Source organism: Tachyglossus aculeatus, chromosome 2 (genome assembly GCF_015852505.1).
Source record: "Tachyglossus aculeatus isolate mTacAcu1 chromosome 2, mTacAcu1.pri, whole genome shotgun sequence".
Classification (NCBI taxonomy): domain Eukaryota; kingdom Metazoa; phylum Chordata; class Mammalia; order Monotremata; family Tachyglossidae; genus Tachyglossus; species Tachyglossus aculeatus.
In genome coordinates, this window is record NC_052067.1 from 66,387,816 (window position 1) to 66,407,713 (window position 19,898).

The window sequence follows — 19,898 nt, forward strand, 5'->3', positions numbered from 1 at the left end:
TGAACATATGTGAAATGTTTAAATGCAGTTCAATAATCTGATTCATGAAAGTGAAGTGTTCTCTCATTCTTTCTCCCCATTCCAGATCCTGGGAGAGGAATTGGACGCCTGCAATGTAAAGCTGATAGAGTTAGATGTGGCAGTACGGGACTTTACAGAGCAGAACAGCCAACTGGCTAAGAAGCTGTCTAAGAAAATAGGGAAACTGACTGAGCTGCACCAACAGACAATCCGGCAGGCTGAGTACAGGCGCTCCAAACTCAATCAGGTGCCCAATTAGTATTATTAGGGCATTTTACTACATGTCAAGTATTATAACAATATTATCAATAATAACGATAGTAATAATTAATATCGTTGTTATTTTAGCATTTGTTAAACACTGTATGCCAAACACTGTACTAAACGCTGAAGTAGATACAAGATAATCAGGTCAGACACAGGTCCTGTCCCACATGGGGTTTACAGTCTACAGTAGAGGAAGAACAGGTATTTAATCCCTATTGTACAGATGAGGAAACTGAGGCACAGACAGGTTACTTCCCAAGGTCACACAGCAGGCAAGTGGCAGGGATAGGATAAGAACCCAGGTTTTCTGACGCACCACTTCTCTGAGCACTGGGGTAAATAGAAGATTTTCAGTTGAGTTCAGCTCAGTTGAGTTCCAGTTCAGTTCAGCTCAGTTCCATGTGCCATAAAGAGGCTCATAATTAGGTAGTATTAGTGTACTAGAAAACAAAAATAAATTGCATGCAAAAAAGTCATAGATATAAGAGCAATGCAAAAGACACCAATCCGAAAGTAAGAGCATCAAAGAAGCAATAGTAGTTAACTGTTTACTTGGTGCAGGGAACATGTTTACCAACTCCTTTATATTGTACTCTCTCAAGCCCTAGGTATAGTGCTCTGCAAACTTAAGCAATCAGTGAATACCATTGATTTATTGATTGGGTGTCCTTACTTTTTATTTTATGTTTCCTTTTCAAAATGTGTGCCTTTTAGGAACCAGTCAGTCTGTGTGTTTTTTTGAAAACTAAAGATAATGTCCATTATCTGATTTACTCCCATTGTACCAGCTAGTTGTGACTCTAAAGTGTGTTCATTCCTATATGTGTGAAGATTAGTTTTTTTTTCCTTAGGTATCTTTGTTGTGAGACAGAAACAAAAATGCACACACAAGACCAAGCAGTGAAAAATCAAATATGAACTATAATCTTTGCTGACACACATTGTGGTCAGGTCCTTGGGCCTTTTCACCTACACTCTGTGACATCACTGATTACCAAGGATAACTTTATAAAATCACCCCGAAATATTGACTTAGTCAAATAAAAAGTACTTGGTAATCAAGTTGCCATTAAAATTACACAATTTCTGTTTCAAAAATATGAAACCAACAGATCTGAAAATGTGTAATACAAGGCATAAACAAACATATCTTCATGAATTGGAATTTTACAGGAAAGTAAAGAACAAGACTGTAAAAATAGTGATAAAATTAGAAAATGATATGGACTGATGAAATATATATACCTAAAGCACAAATTATAAAAGGCACTCTGGAAGGAATTTTATTACCAATTTTTTTTAAAAATAACCCTAAATCATAATGGAATTAAAAGAAGTAGATATTTAAAATGTCCCAATATTTACCTAAACATTTTTCAATTAAAATTAATTGTGCCATGTAAATAACACTGGACTAATCATTCAGCTTAACAAATGCCACAATTACTGTTATTATTATTATTATTATTACTTCCCCTGAAATTATCTTAAAACTGAGATTTCCTTTGTACTTAAATGGTAACAGAGTTACAATTCCTTGTTTTTTAAGTTCATTTTAAAAACATAAAGCCACCCTTTATGGGCTTTGGGCTCGGGTCAACTATTGCTTTTGTTCAATTTTTAGGCAGCTGCACATCTAGAAGAATACAATGAGATGCTGGAATTCATATTAAAATGGATTGAGAAAGCAAAGATCCTGATGCATGGTAACATCACGTGGAATTCTGCCAGTCAACTTCGAGATCAATTCATTTCCCATCAGGTAACTGTAATTTTCAGAAAGGAATTGAATTTCAGTTAGATTTAATGACGGCCATTCACGTCCAAAATTCCTTTTGAATTGTAGTTTCCCATAAACAATATCCTGAGTATTTCATATTTCATTGCTTGGTTTCAGAAGGTGAATATCTGGGACACTAAGCAAGAATGAAGAAGGGTATCCCAGTAGAAGTAGGGATGAAGTGCTGTGGGAGGTCCCAGATCTCCCTCTCCTGTTCTATCAGGAAGTGCCAGGGAGGGAGGGAAAGAAGCATATGGAACTAGGGCCGCCACATGAGTGTGATAGTAAATTTGTTCATGGGGCCCCTTTTCTTGTTGATCCCTTTAATTTCCTCAAGTGCTTGTTTGCCCCACACATGTTGTGCACAGAAATAAGCTCATTGTGGACAGGGAATATGTTTATTTACTGTTATACTACTCCAAGTGCTTAGTACAGTGCTTTTCACACAGTAAGCACTCAATAAATATGATTGAATGAACTGACTGAATGAATGAACAGTGATCAATCAATCAATCAATCGTATTTATTGAGCGTTTACTATGTGCAGAGCACTGTACTAAGCGCTTGGGAAGTACAAATTGGCATCACATAGAGACAGTCCCTACCCAACAGTGGGCTCACAGTCTAAAAGGGGGAGACAGAGAACAGAACCAAACATACCAACAAAATAAAATAAGTAGGATAGAAATGTACAAGTAAAATAAATAAATAAATAAATAAATAGAGTAATAAATATGTACAACCATATATACATATATACAGGTGCTGTGGGGAAGGGAAGGAGGTAAGACGGGGGGATGGAGAGGGGGACGAGTGGGAGAGGAAGGAAGGGGCTCAGTCTGGGAAGGCCTCCTGGAGGAGGTGAGCTCTCAGCAGGGCCTTGAAGGGAGGAAGAGAGCTAGCTTGGCGGATGGGCAGAGGGAGGGCATTCCAGGCCCGGGGGATGACGTGGGCCGGGGGTCGATGGCGGGACAGGCGAGAGCGAGGGACAGTGAGGAGATTAGTGGTGGAGGAGCGGAGGGTGCGGGCTGGGCAGTAGAAGGAGAGAAGGGAGGTGAGGTAGGAGGGGGCGAGGTGATGGAGAGCCTTGAAGCCCAGGGTGAGGAGTTTCTGCCTGATGCGCAGATTGATCGGTAGCCATTGGACCCCAGTGATGCTGGGGTCTCCTGTTGAGAACAACGGGCAAACCTTGGCTCTAAGATTTTAGGAGTGAGAGAGGTAACTGAGGTAACTGTGAGGTCACACAGCAGACAAATGGTGGAGCCAGGATTAGAACCCAGGTTCTTCTGACTCCCAATTTCGTGCTCTATATGTTGCTGTTGTTGTTATTATTATTGTTATCTTTACATTCACCCAGAGAAGAGTGGGAAGACAATTTAGTTACACTCCAGTAGATCTTAAAGTACAAGCATCTAGCCCTTAAGATAGTTTTAAATGGCTACTTTTAGTTATGACAATGATGATGGAAAATATTTTCCATCACCATATTCCTCCCTTAACCTCTGCGGAAAAAAGCCACTGAATAAAGGCATGTCTGACTCATTTCAGTGGCCAACTGGTTATGTACTTCCTAATTCCACAGTCACCAACAACCCTTTCAACTCCCTGAGCAGCCTCTATTGCCACCAAACAGGAGGGGAGTATATGTAGCTGTCCAATTACAGTGACAGTGGCTTGGAGGCCTCAGGCCCACATACTATTCCAGCTTGTATAGTAACTACACTTTCGTGTGGAAAGAGTAACAGTGGCTACTGATTTCTAGCCAGAATTCATTTACTTCTTTAGCTTTGGGCACCAGGTCCAGTCTCCACAGTCAGACAGTACAGTGCATTGCTACTACAAAAGCAGCATGGCCTAGTGACAAGACCACCGGGCTTGTGAGTCAGAGAACGTGGATTCTAATCCCGGCTCCACCATTTGTCTGCTCTGTGACCTTGGGCAAGTCACTTCACTTTTCTGGGCCTCAGCTACCTCATTTGTAAAATGGGGGTGAAGACTGTGAGCCCCACGTGGGATGAACTAATTACCTTGTTTCTACCCCAGTGCTTAAAAGAGTGGTTGGCACATAGTGCTTAACAAATACTATTATTATTATTATTATTATTTATTACCACTACCAATTAATCAGACACATTTATTGAGTTCTTAGTGTGTGCAGAGCACTATACTAAGTCCTTTGGAGAGTACTACTGTAACCACCACTAAGCCTCAGGAATAGATGTTCAGCCCCAACTCAAAGTTTTCATGGCTCTAGGAAATACATTGTTGGTCTTTCCAATTTATGACAGAAGTGAGAGAGTGTTAGACCTGGAGTGTGTGATGAGATGGAAGAGCTACGGCCAATAGACTGCTCCTCTGTTTCTTTGAGTATTGAAAGGATGTTGGGGTGAGGGAGAGGATGGTAGTTAATAATATAATAATAATAATAATTATTATGGTATTTGTTAAGTGCTTACTGTATGCCAGGCATTGTACTAAACAATGTAGTAGATTTAAGCAGGTCAGGTTGGACACAGTCCCTACCCCACATGGGCTCACAGTCTTGATCCCCATTTTACAAATGAGGTAACTGAGGCCCAGAGAAGTGACGTGACTTGCCCAAGGTCACACAACAGACAAGTGGTGGAGCCGGAATTAGAACCCATAGCTTCTGATTCCCCAGTCTGTGCTCTATCCATTATGCCATGCTGCTTCTCTGGTAGTTTTTCTAAGTCATAAAAGGATGAGGAAGGAATTCAGGCCTCAGGGCCTAGGACCACCCAATGCACAAAGAATGTGTACAGTTCTTTTGTTTTCTTGGAAAGCACAAGGAATTCAAACTCCTCACATTAGTTATAGATATTGTATCTTCATATCACTGAGCAATGCACATTTAAAAATTTTGAAGAATTGAATTCAGTCAATAGTATTTATTGAGCACTTGAGCACAACACTGTATTAAGCACTTGGGAGAGTACAGTACAACAGATTTAGCAGACATGTTCCCTGCCCATAATGAATTTACAGTCTTGAGGGGAGATAGACACTAATATAAACAAATAATTTATAATATATGAAATAAGTGGTAAATTTAATTGGAAGATTTTTCTTTTTATCCACCTCAGTCCATGTTGGAAGAGTCTGGAGAAATCCATAGCGATCTGGAGGCCATGAATGAGAAGCTTGGATACGTGGCTAGTGTGTACTGTACAGATGGAATGTCCCAGCAAGTGTCAGAACTGGGCCGGGAGACTGAGGAGTTACGGCAAGTGATCAGATTGCGGATGCAGAATCTACAGGATGCTGCCAAGGTAAATTAAAAGCCCTTTGAGTAGTCAGCCATGTGAGAATTATGTGAATTTCCTGATCTAATATTAAGTGCCCTTGATCAGGATTTTCATTTCTCGCAAAATAGATAATGTGTTGTTCATGAATAATTGCATATCTGTGATTAAGGTTTTGGGGAGTCACCTAGCAAAACCTCAAGTTATCCCACCTTTCACCCATCCTGGTGATGGCCTATGATAAGGAGTATGTGTAGTTGATCCTCTCATCTCTCATCCTATCCGGTCTGGACTACTGCATCAGCCTTCTCTCTGATCTCCCAACCTCGTGTCTCTCCCCACTTCAATCCATACTTCATGCTGCTGCCCGGATTGTCTTTGTCCAGAAACGCTCTGGGCATGTTACTCCCCTCCTCAAAAATCTCCAGTGGCTACCAATCAATCTGCGCATCAGGCAGAAACTCCTCACCCTGGGCTTCAAGGCTGTCCATCACCTTGCCCCCTCCTACCTCACCTCCCTTCTCTCCTTCTACAGCCCAGCCTGCACCCACTGCTCCTCTGCCGCTAATCTCCTCACCGTGCCTCGTTCTCGCCTGTCCCGCCATCGACCCCCAGCCCACGTCATCCCCCGGGCCTGGAATGCCCTCCCTCTGCCCATCCACCAAGCTAGCTCTCTTCCTCCCTTCAAGGCCCTACTGAGAGCTCACTTCCTCCAGGAGGCCTTCCCAGACTGAGCCCCTTTCTTCCTCTCCCCCTCGTCCCCATCTCCATCCCCCCCATCTTAGCTCCTTCCCTTCCCCACAGCACCTGTATATGTGTATATATGTTTGTACATATTTATTACTCTATTTTACTTGTACATATCTATTCTATTTTATTTTGTTAGTATGTTTGGTTTTGTTCTCTGTCTCCCCCTTTTAGACTGTGAGCCCACTGTTGGGTAGGGACTGTTTCTATATGTTGCCAACTTGTACTTCCCAAGCGCTTAGTACAGTGCTCTGTACACAGTAAGCGCTCAATAAATAAGATTGATTGATTGATTGATTGATAGAACTCGGGCCTGGGAGTTCAGAAGGTGATGGGTTATAATCCTGGCTCCGCCATTTGTTTGCTGGGTGACCTTGGGCAAGTCATTCCACTTCCTCTGTGCCTCAATTACCTACTTCATTTGTAAAATTATTTTTATTATCATGAGCTACCATCTAACTTTGTAGCCTGTTGCTTCAATGTATTCTCCAATTTTGGATGCCCCAGGCTGGCTCCCTTAAAGCTCAGAGGAAAAATGCTCAGCTCTGTTGCCTGTACTCGAGCGAGTGGATCTGTGGTGTAAGATAACATAGAATTCTGTGTCCTGGACCTTGGCAGTTTTCATTCCAAGCTCAAGTATTTTTAAACGCTTGTAGCAAAAAGGATAAAATACAGACAAATCAGTTATGGCCAGGGAATGTAACTGCTAATTGTGTTGTATTGTACTCTGGAGAAGCAGCATAGCTTAGTGGAAAGAGCACAGGTTTGGGAGTCAGAGGTTATGAGTTCTAATCCTGGCTCCACCACTTGTCAGCTGTGTGACTTTGGGCCCTGTACTAAGCGCTGGGGTAGATACAACGTAATCAGATTGGACACAGTCCCTGTCCTACATGGGACTCACAGTCTTAATCCGCATTTGACAGATGAGGTAACTGAGGCACAGATAAGTTAAGTGACTTTGGGCACTGTACTAAGCACTGGGGTAGATACAAGGTAATCAGATTGGACACAGTCCCTGTCCTACATGGGACTCACAGTCTTAATCCGCATTTGACAGATGAGGTAACTGAGACACAGATAAGTTAAGTGACTTCCCCAAAGTCACACAGCAGACAAGTGACAGAGCCAGGAACAGAACCCAGGTCCTTCAGACTCTTAGGCCCATGCTCTAAGCACTAGACAATGCTACTTCTCTATACAGTGTTAGTACAACTAATACTGTACACTTAGTACAGTGTTCTGCATATAGTAAACACTCAATAAATCCCAATGATAGATTTAACAGATACCACAGTCGTTATCATCATCAGGATAAAGGACAACAATCCAGGCATGGGGCTATAGAAACATTTAAATGAACATTGGCCTATGTGCCTGTGGCATAATGAAAAATTAGGTTGGACCTGATGAAAATCATATTTTTGGACTAAATACATAGTGTTCCAAATGTCTGGATCCTATTTTCGTAATGTTTGAGTTTTGAATTTGTAGAATAGTTTACTTGCTGGTGATGAAAGCTGTTAACTGTCATCTCTTAATGCGACAGATGGAGATAGATACGATCAAGAGTAGTCTTTTGTGGATAAAACTAATGCAAATTTAACAAACCTCATAGAATTTTGAGTGGCTTGATTTCCCATTTTCCTCCTCAGTATCGCAAATCTACCCTTCTCCACACTTGTTAGGAGAGTTGTTCCTAGGGGCTGTCATTCAGAGTGACTGCATAGAGCCAATTCCGTTCCAGTAGTCTGTGGCTCCGGGCAGTTCACCAGTTTCTCTTTGCCCATTTTACAGCTCCTAAAAATCAATTCACAGGCAAAAGAAAAGTGGGCTATCGTTCATTTACCTGCATTTGATTCTGTAGAAGTTCATGTTTGTTCTGTAATATTATATAAAATTACCATGGATTGTGTTAGGCTCATTGATTATCTGATAGGGCGTAGAGCCCTCCGTAAGAGTGATTGAAAATGGGGGAGCCTAGTGAAAAATGTGGCCTGAACTGTTTTGCTCAGGTGCTTTAAAAAAAATTTGTTCAGAATTAAGGCTGAAATTAGTTTTGGGGTTTCATTATTCTTTAAGTTCCTTGGTGGCATTCATTTCAAATACAACTGATTTGTATTTTTAGAGGTAGCACAGACAGAATAGAATCCATGGCACGGCTAGTATTTCTAAACCTGACTTCAGTCTGGTGTAAAAAAAAAAAAAAATAATGGATGTTTAAGGCAGCAAAGATAATTCCTGTAAGGGAAGAGATGTTTGTGATGTGAAGGAATAAATTTTCCTTTTACCTTCTAATTATGGAAACGTTTCAATCAGTCAGGTATTTACATTCAAAGTCCTGTTCTAGAGGAGCAGTGTGTCCTAGAGGAAATTGCATAGGTCTGGGAGTTAGTGAACCTGGATTCTAATCCTGGTTCTGCCACCTGCATGCTATAGGATGTGGGGAAATTACTTAAATTCATTGTGCCTCAGTTTCCCATCTGTAAAATGGGGAAGCAGTTTCTGTTCTTCCTTCTTAGAATGTGATCCCCATGTGGGCCAGGGACTGTGTCCAACCTGGTTACTTGGGATCTACCCCAGCTCTTAATGCAGTGCTTGGCACATAGTAAGTGCTTTAATAAATACCACAATTATTATATTCCCAAATACCAAGAATTAGACTTAAAACTATTAAAAAGGAATGATTATATGAACTCTCAGTCACTCTGTTTAACATTGGTGTCCCTTTTGCATTTTTTCCAGGATATGAAAAAGTTTGAAATGGAGTTGAAAACCCTTCAGAATGCTTTAGAACAAGCCCAGATGACACTGACATCTCCTGAGTTTGGACGGCTAAGTCTAAAAGAACAGCTTTCTCATCGACAGGTTAAAAAAAATAGTGGATCAAAACTCATGCCAATAAGCTCATGTGAAAGGGGATGGGGGCACTTTTGAAGAATAGCTTTAGGCTTCAATTTATGGATCAGTGTTGCTTTAAAAAATATATTTTTGATAAGGGGTGAGCCTCCGACCACATTCAGAAGACTTAAGATTTGAAATTGGTTAATGCAACATTTGTCAGGAATTTGACATTTATTACATTTGTTTTATATGAATTATCATGCACCTGTGTCATCCTGTGCCTATATCATTATGAATGCACTCTGAGATGTAGAAGTATGCTGATCAACAAAATAATTACATAAATACATTTCTGGATGGGTTGTGAGTTTTGCTCATATTCTAGTGTGAAAAACAGTGCTTTGCACATAGTAAGTGCTTAATAAATGCCATTATTATTATTATTATTAAATAGTTTGGGCTACTCTGTTTTCCTCTCCCCCTCTAGACTGCAAGCTCCTTGTGGGCAGGGATAGTATCTACCTACTCTGTAGAAGCAGCATTGTTTAGGGGGAAGAGCACGGGTTTAGAAGTCAGAGGTCATGTGTTCCAATCCCTACTCTTCCACTTTTCTGCTGTGTGACTTTGGGCAAGTACTCAACTTATCTGTGCCTCAGTTACCTTATCTGGAAAATGGGGGTTAAGACTATGAGCCCCACGTGGGACAAACTGATTACCTTGTATCTACCCCAGCACTTAGAACAGTGCTTGGCACATACTAAGTGCTTAAGAAATGCCAGTTTTATTATTATTACATGGTACTCTCTCAAGTACTTAGTACAGTGCCCTGTACACTGTGAGCACTCAATAAATATGACTGAATAATAGCTTTTACACATCTATCTACAGTCATAGTCTAGAATTTGAAATGCAGTGTTGAAAACCTTTTTCTTTTTTAGTAATGTGTTAAGCACTTACTATAATTACAATAATTATAAATATGCATTTGTTAAGTGCTTACTGTGTGCCAAGCACTGTTCTAAGCACTGGGGTAGATGCAAAGTAATTAGGTTGTCCCATGCGGAGCTCATAGTCTTAATCCCTATTTTACAGATGAGGTAATTGAGGCACAGAGAAATTCAGTGGTTTATGGCTTACCCAAGGTCACAGAACAGAAAATGGGCAGAGTTGGGATTAGAACCCGTGATGCCTGACTTCCAAACCCGTGCTCTTTCCACTACTGTACTAAGTGCTGGGGTAGATATAAACTGGTCAAATTGGACACAGTCCAGGCCCCATATGGAGCTTCCAGTCTTAATCCCCTTTTTACAGATGAGGTAACTGGGGCCCAGAGAAGTTAAGTGATTTGCCCAAGGACCAAACAGCAGACAAGTGGTTGGACCTGAGATTAGAACCCAGGTCCTTCTGACATGCAGGTCTGTGCTCTATCCCCTGGGACACACTGGTTGTGAGGCCATTAGCTCTTGGGAGAGTACAGTATAACAGAACTGGTAGCCATGTGTTCTGCCCATATTGAGTTTACAGCCCAGAAGGAAGGTCCTGGATGCAGAATACAGTGTGAGATAGCAGCGAAGGAGAGAGTCAGTGCTCACAAGATAAATTTGGGAATCAGCTGCAGAGAGGTAGTTGGGAGGATGTGAACTCACCAAGGGAATGAGTGTAAAGTGAGAAGAGGAGACCCAGAACAAGTCTTGAGGAATTCTTGTGGTGAAAGAGATTGAGAAGCAGCAAACAGAGAACAGACTGAGGAGGGAGCCATGCCAATAAAGTCAACAATAGATGGTGTTTCCAGGAGAAGGGAATGATCTATACTGTCAAAGGCAGGTCTAGAAGGATTAGGATGGAGCAGATAGTGTCCAGTAGATTGAGCAAGGAGGAGATCATTGGTGATCTTGGAGAAAGGGTAGTCTCGGAAGAGTATAAGAGGGTGGGCACCAGATTATAGAGCCCCAAATATGCCGGGGGATTTTAGATTAAAGGTCAAAAATCTGGGGTGTCTCTGAAATTAGGTAAACAAATGACTCGAATTTGTAAATGGTGTTGATGAAATTAATGAATGGTGCTTAATGAAATTACTTGAAAGTAACTGCACCAAATGTTTTACTCTTAAAACATAAGTTTCATGGAAGATAAAATTGCAAATCAATCAATCAGTGGTGTTTATTGACTGCTTAATATGTGCAGAGCACTGTACTAAGCACTTGGAGAAGTACTATATAACATAGAAAACACATTCCTGGGAAACATGTATTATGAATGCAAAACTTTCAGATTTTGTCGATCAATCAATGGTATTTATTAAGCGCTTACTGTGTGCAGATCACTGTAATAAGCTCTTGGGAGAGTTCAGTACAACAGAGTTGGTTATACACGTTTCCTGCCCACAATCGTACAGACTAGAGGGGAGAAAGAGTTCTGTTTTGGACATGTTAAGTTTGAGGTGTCTAAGCATCTTCCAAGTAGAGATGTACTAAAGACAGCATGAAACATGAGATTGTAGAGAAGGAGAGAGGTCAGGGCTGAAGCGATAGATTTGTGAATCATTCACCAGAATGGATAGTTGAAGCCATGGAAGTGATTGAGTTTTCCAAGGAAGTGAGTGTAGATGGAAAATCGAGGGGACCCAGAACTGAGCCTTTAAGTGTTCTCATAATTAGGGGGTAGGAGCCAGAAAAAGACTGTCAGAGAGGTAGGAGGAGAACCAGGAGAAATCAGTGTCAGTGAAACTAAAGTTAGATACTGTTTCCAGGCGAAGATGTTAGTTCACAGTGTCAGAGGTAGTTGAGAGGACAAAGAGGATTAGGATATAGGAGAAGCCATTGGATATGACCATCAGGAGGTCATTAGTGATTTTAGAGGGCAGTTTGCATGGAGTGAAATGGGCAGAAGCCAGACTGCAGGGAATATAGAAAAAAAAGTGGAGGCAGTATTATATTTAACAGTAGTAACTGAGTACCTACTTGGAGTAATAAAGTAGTAGGAGAGATGCTATTAAACACAAACAGTATAAAAGCATTAAATATATAAGATTACAAATAATTATGGACTGAGGTACCTCAATGGGTGAGCTGACCAGTATAGATAATAATAATAATAATGATGGCATTTGTTAAGTGCTTACTATGTGCAAAGCACTGTTCTAAGCGGTGGGGGGGAATACAAGGTGATCAGGTTGTCCCATGTGGGGCTCACAGTCTGGATGGGAGGACTTTCAGGGAAGACTTTTTGCAAGCTTTGGGTTTCTAATAGGGTTCTAAGGGAGGAAGCCCAGTTTTTCTTTAACTTTGAGAGCCCAACTGATCTATAACTGTAAAATGGAATTTTTTTGTTCACAAAAATAAATGATGTAAAAACACCCCAAACAATCCCTTAATCTTTATTCTAGCATCTGTTGTCAGAAATGGAATCATTGAAGCCTAAGGTTCAGGCTGTGCAAATCTGTCAAGTTGCACTCCGCATCCCAGAAGAGGTGGTTACCAGCTTACCCATATGCCACACAGCTCTCAGACTCCAGGAGGAAGCCAGTCGTCTGCAGCACACAGCTATCCAACAGTGTAACATAATGCAGGCAAGTGCAAACTGAGGCGTTGAGTTAAATCCGTAATGAAGTTTGAATGCATGCCATAGCAGAATGTAATAAGTTTCACATTTCTTTCCCTTGATTGCTCTGTCCTTGTTTCAGCAGTCTAGTGTAGGTAAAATACCAAATATTAGATCTCTGATATCTGTTGCAATGAGAATAGACTGGGAAAGAATTTAAGTGCATTCTGTAGAAAATAATCTTTCACTGACAAACTATGATGCCCAGATAAAGATGAGTACTGAAAATTAGTATATCATTCATCTTTAAGTAGTTGCAATTTTAATCAAACTTTATTTTCCCTTCTAGAATATTAACTATTCAGATTAACAGATGTACTTAGGATAATAAGGTGTCCAAGGATACACTTAAAATTGATGAATGTTGAAAATTAGAAATAGGATGTATGCTGAGCCATCCAGAGGCAGTTCACAAAACTCTGAAAATTGTTTGTATGAAACATTTTTTTATTTAATATATTTGTCTTTTTCAGTCAGAAATTGAGCAGGACAGAGAGAGGAAATAATAGTCAAACTAGACAATCATGTAGTATTTTTAGATAATAATAATGGCATTTATTAAGCGCTTACTATGTGCAAAGCACTGTTCTAAGCGCTGGGAAGGTTACAAGGTGATCAGGTTGTCCCACGGAGGGGCGCACAGTCTTAATCCCCATTTTACAGATGAGGTAACTGAGGCTCAGAGAAGTTAAGTGACTTGCCCAAAGTCACACAACTGACAATTGGCGGAGCTGGGATTTGAACCCATGACCTCTGACTCCAAAGTCTGTGCTCTTTCCACTGAGCCATGCTCCTTCTCATGTAAATCATTTGATGAGAGATGAGATTGAGGTTACAAATGAAATCTCATTATAACAAATTCCATACAACAAAGATCTCTGTTCTAAGGAATATATTTCCAGTTCCCAGGTGATGGTCTGTGGTATTATGGGTGATACAAAAAAATAGTACTTCAATGATTTATTTTCAGTGAAATAAATAAGACTGTGATTAACGGTTGTGCTGCCTGTCACCCAGGTTTTCCTTCAACTTCCAAGTAATCCTGTGCCTTGCAAATCCAAATCAGGGGACATTCAGGACTCTAGGGCTATCTTGGCGTGTACACTGTGCATGCAAAAAGGCATCACACCACACTCCGTCACTCCTCATCCTTTTTCGGTCCCCCAGTCTCTAAAGCATGCCCATTGGAACACTTCACTCTTTTCCTCACACAGAATAAATTATTTCCTTTTCTGCTGCCAACCTCCACCCTCTTTCCCCTTCCCTTAGCACTGTAGAATTTAGGTGTATGCTCTCTCACTCTCCCCCACATCCCTTTCTCCATCTCTCTCTCTCTCCCCCCATCTCTCCCTCTCTCTCCCTCTTTCTCTTTTCCTCTATCTCTCCCCCTCTTCCTTTATCTCTCCCCCATTCCTTTCTCCTTCTCTCTCTCCCCCCCATCACTCTTCCCTTTGTTTTTTACTTTCTCTTTTTTATGGCATTTGGTAAGCACTTAGTCCCTGTCCAGGTATCCCCTTTCCCCATCCCAACTGCTTTAACAGCAAGAGACTTCTGCCAGATTAACTGGGGACTGGGTGGGAAGAAAAGGTGGAAGAGCGGTGATGGTTGTTTTGGATCCTGCATCTAACCTTTCCTCTCTTCCTGGAGAGCAGCTGTTTGGGTCACCAGACCTTCCTGAGCTCAGAGAGCATATGAGTGATCTAAACAGGCTGTGTTTGACCATTGTATCTGAGTGGTGGCCAAAATGTGACTTGCTTAACAAATGGCCATCTCTGTGTCTCGTTTCTGTACAAAAACAATTGCTCAGTGCTTCCCATAGAAATGCTGTGAAAGTTAAAAACAGTTTGCAAAGATATAATCCCATTTCTTTTACTGCTTGTAATTGGTTTGAAAAGAGATTTATTGAGGGACTAGTTTTTTTTTTTTCTGGGCATCCTCTCTTTAAAGGAAGCCGTGGTCCAGTATGAGCAGTATGAACAAGAAATGAAGCACCTACAGCAACTGATAGAGGAGGCCCACCGTGAAATCCAGGATAAACCGGTGGCGACTAGTAATATCCAGGAACTGCAGGCCCAGATTTCCCGCCATGAGGTAAGCCTTTGGTTAAAATGTTTAGGATAGTGACTTAGGTTATCTGTAAGAAATGTTCTTTGACATCTCTCACAAGTCATTGCTCAACATGCATGGAAATCAGCATCAGCCAAAGATATATAGAGTGTGTGAAAGAAGTTGAAAAAATGAACTTGTAGGTAAAATTGTAATAACTGGAGAATTTATTTTCTAATTATAGCTCTATAGTAATTGTGACATTTAAATGCTTATTATGTGCCAAGCACTGTACTAAGTGCTGGGTAGATATGAGGTTCCGTGTGGGGCTTACAGTCTAAGTAGGAGGGAGTACAAGTATTGAGACTGTAGTCTTGCTGTGGTCAGGGTACATGTCTACCAACTCTGTGATATTGTACTGTCCCAGGTGCTTAGTACAGTGCTCTGCACAGTGAGTGCTCAATAAATACAATTGATTGAGTCCCCATTTTGTAGATGAGGGAACTGAGGAAAAGGCAAGTTAAGTGACTTGCCCAGGGTCACGCAGCAGACAAGTGGCAGAGCCAAGATTAGAATCCATGCCTCTGCCTCTCAAACCCATGCTCCTTCCACTAGACCATGCTGCTTCTCTATATTGGGAGAGTAGCATGATCTAGTGGAAAGAGAATGGGCCTACAAGTCAGAGGACCTGGGTTCTAATCTTCATTCTGCCACATGTATGCTGTGTGACCTTGGGCAAGTCACTTAACCTTTCTGCGCTGGTTTGCTCATCTGAAAATGCCATTAAATAAGGACCTGCCCCCTTCTCCCCTTAGACTGTACGCCCCATGTCGGACAGGTACTGCTGTGACTTATCTAGTATTTTCCCCAGCACGTCGTACATTCATTCATTCAGTCAGTCATATTTAGCACTTACTGTGTGCAGAGCACTGTACTAAGAGCTTAGGAGAGTACAATACAGCAATAAATAGTCACATTCACTGCTCACAGTGAGTTTCCAGTTCAGAGTTGGGGAGACAGACATCAGTGCAAATAAATAAAATTACAGATATATACATAAGTGATGTGGGGCTGGGACGGGGAAGAGCAAAGGGAGCAAGTCAGGGTGATGCAGAAGGGAGTGGGAGATGAGGAAAAATGGGTCAGTCTGGGAAGACCTGTTGGAGGAGATGTGCCATCTTCCATAAGGCTTTGAAACAGGGGATAGTAATTGTCAAATTATGATAAATGCTTAACAAATGCCACATAGTTATATTTAGCTCCCAAAGGCTCAACACCATATTTTATGAAACTATTGAGAGTGAATATGAATTACCACTTTACCATCTTCCCATATTTTATCATCATTAGGTACTAGTGGTCTCTAATATGGCATCTCCAGTTGCTGTGGTTGTGTTTGTGGGTATGGGTGAACTTGCAGTCAGGAGAATGGCTAAATCACCAGGAATAAAGAGTCACTCCTGCCTGCAAGTTCAATCCCCTCTGCCCCGCCAAATAAACCAAATACTGGGAGTCACGACCATGTATAAAGAGGGGAAGAATGTCTTCCCCCTTCATTTGAAACCATAGAAAAAAATCGGATGTGTCCATCTACACGTTAATAATAGCCTGTCCTCATGTTCAGGGGGCTAGGTTGGACTCGTTGACACTAAAATATAGAGAATTAAAGTTGGCCTAGTGGATAAAGCATAGGCCTGAGAGTTTGAAGGACCTGTAGTCTTATCCTGACTCCACCACTTATCTGCTCGGTGACTTGGGGCAAGTCAGTTACCTTCTCTGTGCCTCAGTTACCTCATCTGTAAAATGGTGATTAAATTTGTTAGCCCCATGTGGGATAGGGACTGTGTCCAAACTGATTAGCTTGTGCTTAGAATATTGCCTGGAACAAAGTGCTTAACAAATACCAGTATGTTGTGGTTCATGGGATCTGTATGTCAGAATCTGCTATAAGTCATCTTGTGATGTAGCAGGATCATGCCCCTCCCATCTGGATGATATTGGGGGTGGGGAATCCCCTCCCCCACCTTCATATCATTCCAAGGATTCGTTATCATCATTATCATCATAATCCATACTTACTGAGCTTTACCTGTGTGCAGAGCACTCTACATAGTGCGTGGGCGAGTACAATACAGTAGAGCTCATAAGCATATTCCCTGCCCAAAACGAGCATTCCCTTTCTTCCAAGAGAATATGTTATTTTCAGAGCTCTTTTCCCCATTAAGTTAGTATGTGTTTTTTTCCTAAGATTATTGAGACATATTGTGATATTGAGTTTCACGTTGAGGAATAGCTACAAATGTCAGAAAGCTTTAGAATCAACTCATTTCTATAAAAATCTGAAAAACAGCCACTTTGTGCAGAATAGGCTACATCACAATATCAGTGTGATTTTTAAATGATGAGTTTGTTACCAAAGAGAAGTGAAGGGTAAATTTGAAATTAGCATTAATCTCCTTTCCATTGATGTTTCCCTAATGTTTTCATAATGGTAGTCATTTCAATCTATCAATCAATCGTATTTATTGAGCGCTTACTGTGTGCAGAGCACTGTACTAAGCTCTTGGGAAGTACAAGTTGGCAACATATAGAGACAGTCCCTACCCAACAGTGGGCTCACAGTCTAAAAGGGGGAGACAGAGATCAAGACCAAACATACTAACAAAATAAAATAAATAGAATAGATATGTACAAGTAAAATAAATAAATAGAGTAATAAATATGTACAAACATATATACATATATACAGGTGCTGTGGGGAAGGGAAGGAGGCAAGATGGGGGGATGGAGAGGGGGACGAGGGGGAAAGGAAGGAAGGGGCTCAGTCTGGGAAGGCCTCCTGGACCTCACTATTACTTATTAAATGCCACCCTATGACACTGGCATGGCTATTTTTCTAATGAACTTTTAACTGCCTCAACAACATGGAGTGATCCAGCAATGTGCTACCTTGCCAACATTTTTAAGTTTCTTCATTAGCTATTGCCATCGACTAGGGCAGCAGTCTTTGAAATATCAATTCCAACTATAACTGCTTAAAAGAAAAAAAGTGCCTCTGAGTGGATGTGGAAATGTACTCAAGTAGTTCACATTTCTGAGGAATGCAGATGGGTGTTAATAGACGGAGATGATGTCTTGGAGAACAGAAGCAGCTTTCTGGAATTTTTATGATGCGTATGTTTTAGAAGGATGAGAAAATAGTGAAATAAGAGCAGCAATAATCTAAGAGCTGTCCCTATGAGGTCTAGAGAACCCAGGACAAAGCATCAATTGGAATAATCCAACAAGGAAGCGTGGTCTAGTGGAATAAAGCACAGGCAAGGAAGTCTGAGGGCCCTGTGCCTCAGTTTTCTTCAACTGCAAAATGAAGATTCAGTATCTGTTCTCCCTGCTACTTAGACTGTGAAACCCATGTGGGACAGGAACTGTATGCGGCCTGATTAACTTGCATCTAACTTGATTCTTAGACCGTTGCTTGACACAAAGTAAGCACTTAACAAATACCATTCAAAAAATGAAGGAGCAAGAAATTTTGATTAAAAAATTGGGGGCTCAAGACTTCTGGTGTTGGTAGCCTAGTTTTTCACTGGCCAATTTAACATCATGTGGATTTAATAGCCACAGTGGCAGTAGTGAGAAGCAGCATGGCTTAGTGGATAGAGCACAGGCCTGAGAGTCAGAAGGTCATGAGTTCTAATCCCGGCTCTGATACTTGTCTGCTTTGTGACCTCGGGCAAGTCACTTCACTTCTCTGTGCCTCAGTTACCTCATCTATAAAATGGTGATTGAGACTGTGAGCCCCACATGGGACAGGGACTGTGTCCAACCTGACTTGTTTATATCCACCCCAGCGCTTAGTAGAGTACCTGGCATGTAGTAAGCACTTAACAAATGCCATAATTATGAATTATGATTATTAGTGATTACCCCTTAAATTATAAACACCTTTGTCCAAGTTGTCTTGAAATTAGCTTGGAAGTGAAAAAGATTATGGTTAAAATGCATCTTTTTATAAATTAAAAATAGAGAATCTGTCTGCAAGCAACTGTAAGGAAGTGACTCATGTTTAGAATTTTTCCATTGAAAAATTCAAATTTGAAATGCAGGACTTGCATGATTAAATTTAACTGTTTCATTGTGCCGTCAGCATTTAAATTCAGGGTCTGGTATCTAAAAGCAGAGAGAGACCTGGGGAGAAGCACACATGGTTTCTAGAGTATAAGTGAAATTTGGGTACTGGGAAATAATCATCATCAGTGGTATTTATTGAGCACTTACTGTGTGCAGAACACTGTACCAAGCACTTGGGAGAGTACAGTTCAACAGAGTTGGTAGACACATTCCCTGCCCACAGTGAGCTTACAAACTAGAGATGAGTTCACAGTCTAAATAATAACAATAGCAGTAATAATAACAATTTTGCTATTTAAGTGCTTCCTTTGTGTCAAGCACTGTACTAAGCGTTGGGGTAGATGCAAATTATCATTCGGTCACAGTCCCTGTCCCACGGGGAGTTCATAATCTAAGTAGAAGGGAGAATAAGTATTGAATCCCTATTTTACAGTGGAGGAAACTAAGGCACAGAGAGCTTAAGTGACTTGCCGAGGGACACACAGCAGACAAGTGTCCGAGCTGGTATTAGAACCAAGTGTTCTGACTCCCAAGCCTGTCCTCTATCTCAGAAACATCTCCAAATGGAAGAACCGACGGTGGTTGGGGCATGAGATCTTAGAACTGCTGTATGAAAACTGAGGCTCTCTGCTGCTGAGAATTGCTCATGGCCTCACTGAAACGCCACTTCTACAAACCGACAGAGTTCAATTTGCATGTAAAATAACAACAAAAAAAACCTTATGTCCAACAGGAATCACTTTGCCAAATACTCACTGTGCACTTTATTTCGGTTTCCTCTGTTCATTGTATTCCTAGCGGTGAGAGCCGAGTCACATTTTTTATAGTTTTAGTCATCACATGATCTCATTTCCATGACGCGAACCATCTGGGAAATTTCCGCTCATTAGTATCTGTAAAAATATTTTCCTTCTCTCTGTTATCAAAAGGTAAGGATTCCTCGTAGTGCAAATAATACAAAACTCAACATTTAGAAATCGTTAATGATCATTCCTTTTTTGTCAGTGCAACCTAGAGTCTGGCTTCATAAGACTTTTCCGGTTTCTCTGCGTAGCTCTTGTGGTTTAGCAGTGCTGTGAGATGCAGCCTGGCTTGTTCTCTTGTACAGTCCCACATCCTGCCTTTCGGCTACTGGCTGACGATGTCTGGTTTCTGAGACTCAGATCAGTGATTTCATTGGCTCGCCCTAGAGAATGATAGGC

The 19,898-nt window shown here is 41.1% G+C and overlaps 1 protein-coding gene and 1 long non-coding RNA gene across 6 annotated transcripts in view; one reads left to right on the plus strand and one right to left on the minus strand.

Annotated features, from left to right (window-relative positions):
• The window catches only part of SYNE1 (spectrin repeat containing nuclear envelope protein 1), a 503,300-nt gene that overhangs the window by 309,830 nt on the left and 173,572 nt on the right, over nt 1-19,898 (plus strand). For all 5 annotated transcript variants that reach the window (XM_038770126.1, XM_038770112.1, XM_038770118.1 and 2 more), the window contains 6 exons: nt 86-268; nt 1,913-2,050; nt 5,173-5,358; nt 8,821-8,943; nt 12,305-12,487; nt 14,467-14,610. In XM_038770126.1, the coding sequence (XP_038626054.1) occupies nt 86-268; nt 1,913-2,050; nt 5,173-5,358; nt 8,821-8,943; nt 12,305-12,487; nt 14,467-14,610 (957 nt within the window). The remainder of the gene's footprint in view (nt 1-85; nt 269-1,912; nt 2,051-5,172; nt 5,359-8,820; nt 8,944-12,304; nt 12,488-14,466; nt 14,611-19,898) is intronic.
• LOC119948263 lies at nt 573-19,784 on the minus strand. The gene is made up of 3 exons (XR_005456675.1): nt 19,453-19,784; nt 12,405-12,605; nt 573-728 (listed from the first exon to the last, which is right to left on the minus strand). It is a non-coding gene; the product is annotated as an uncharacterized LOC119948263 (long non-coding RNA).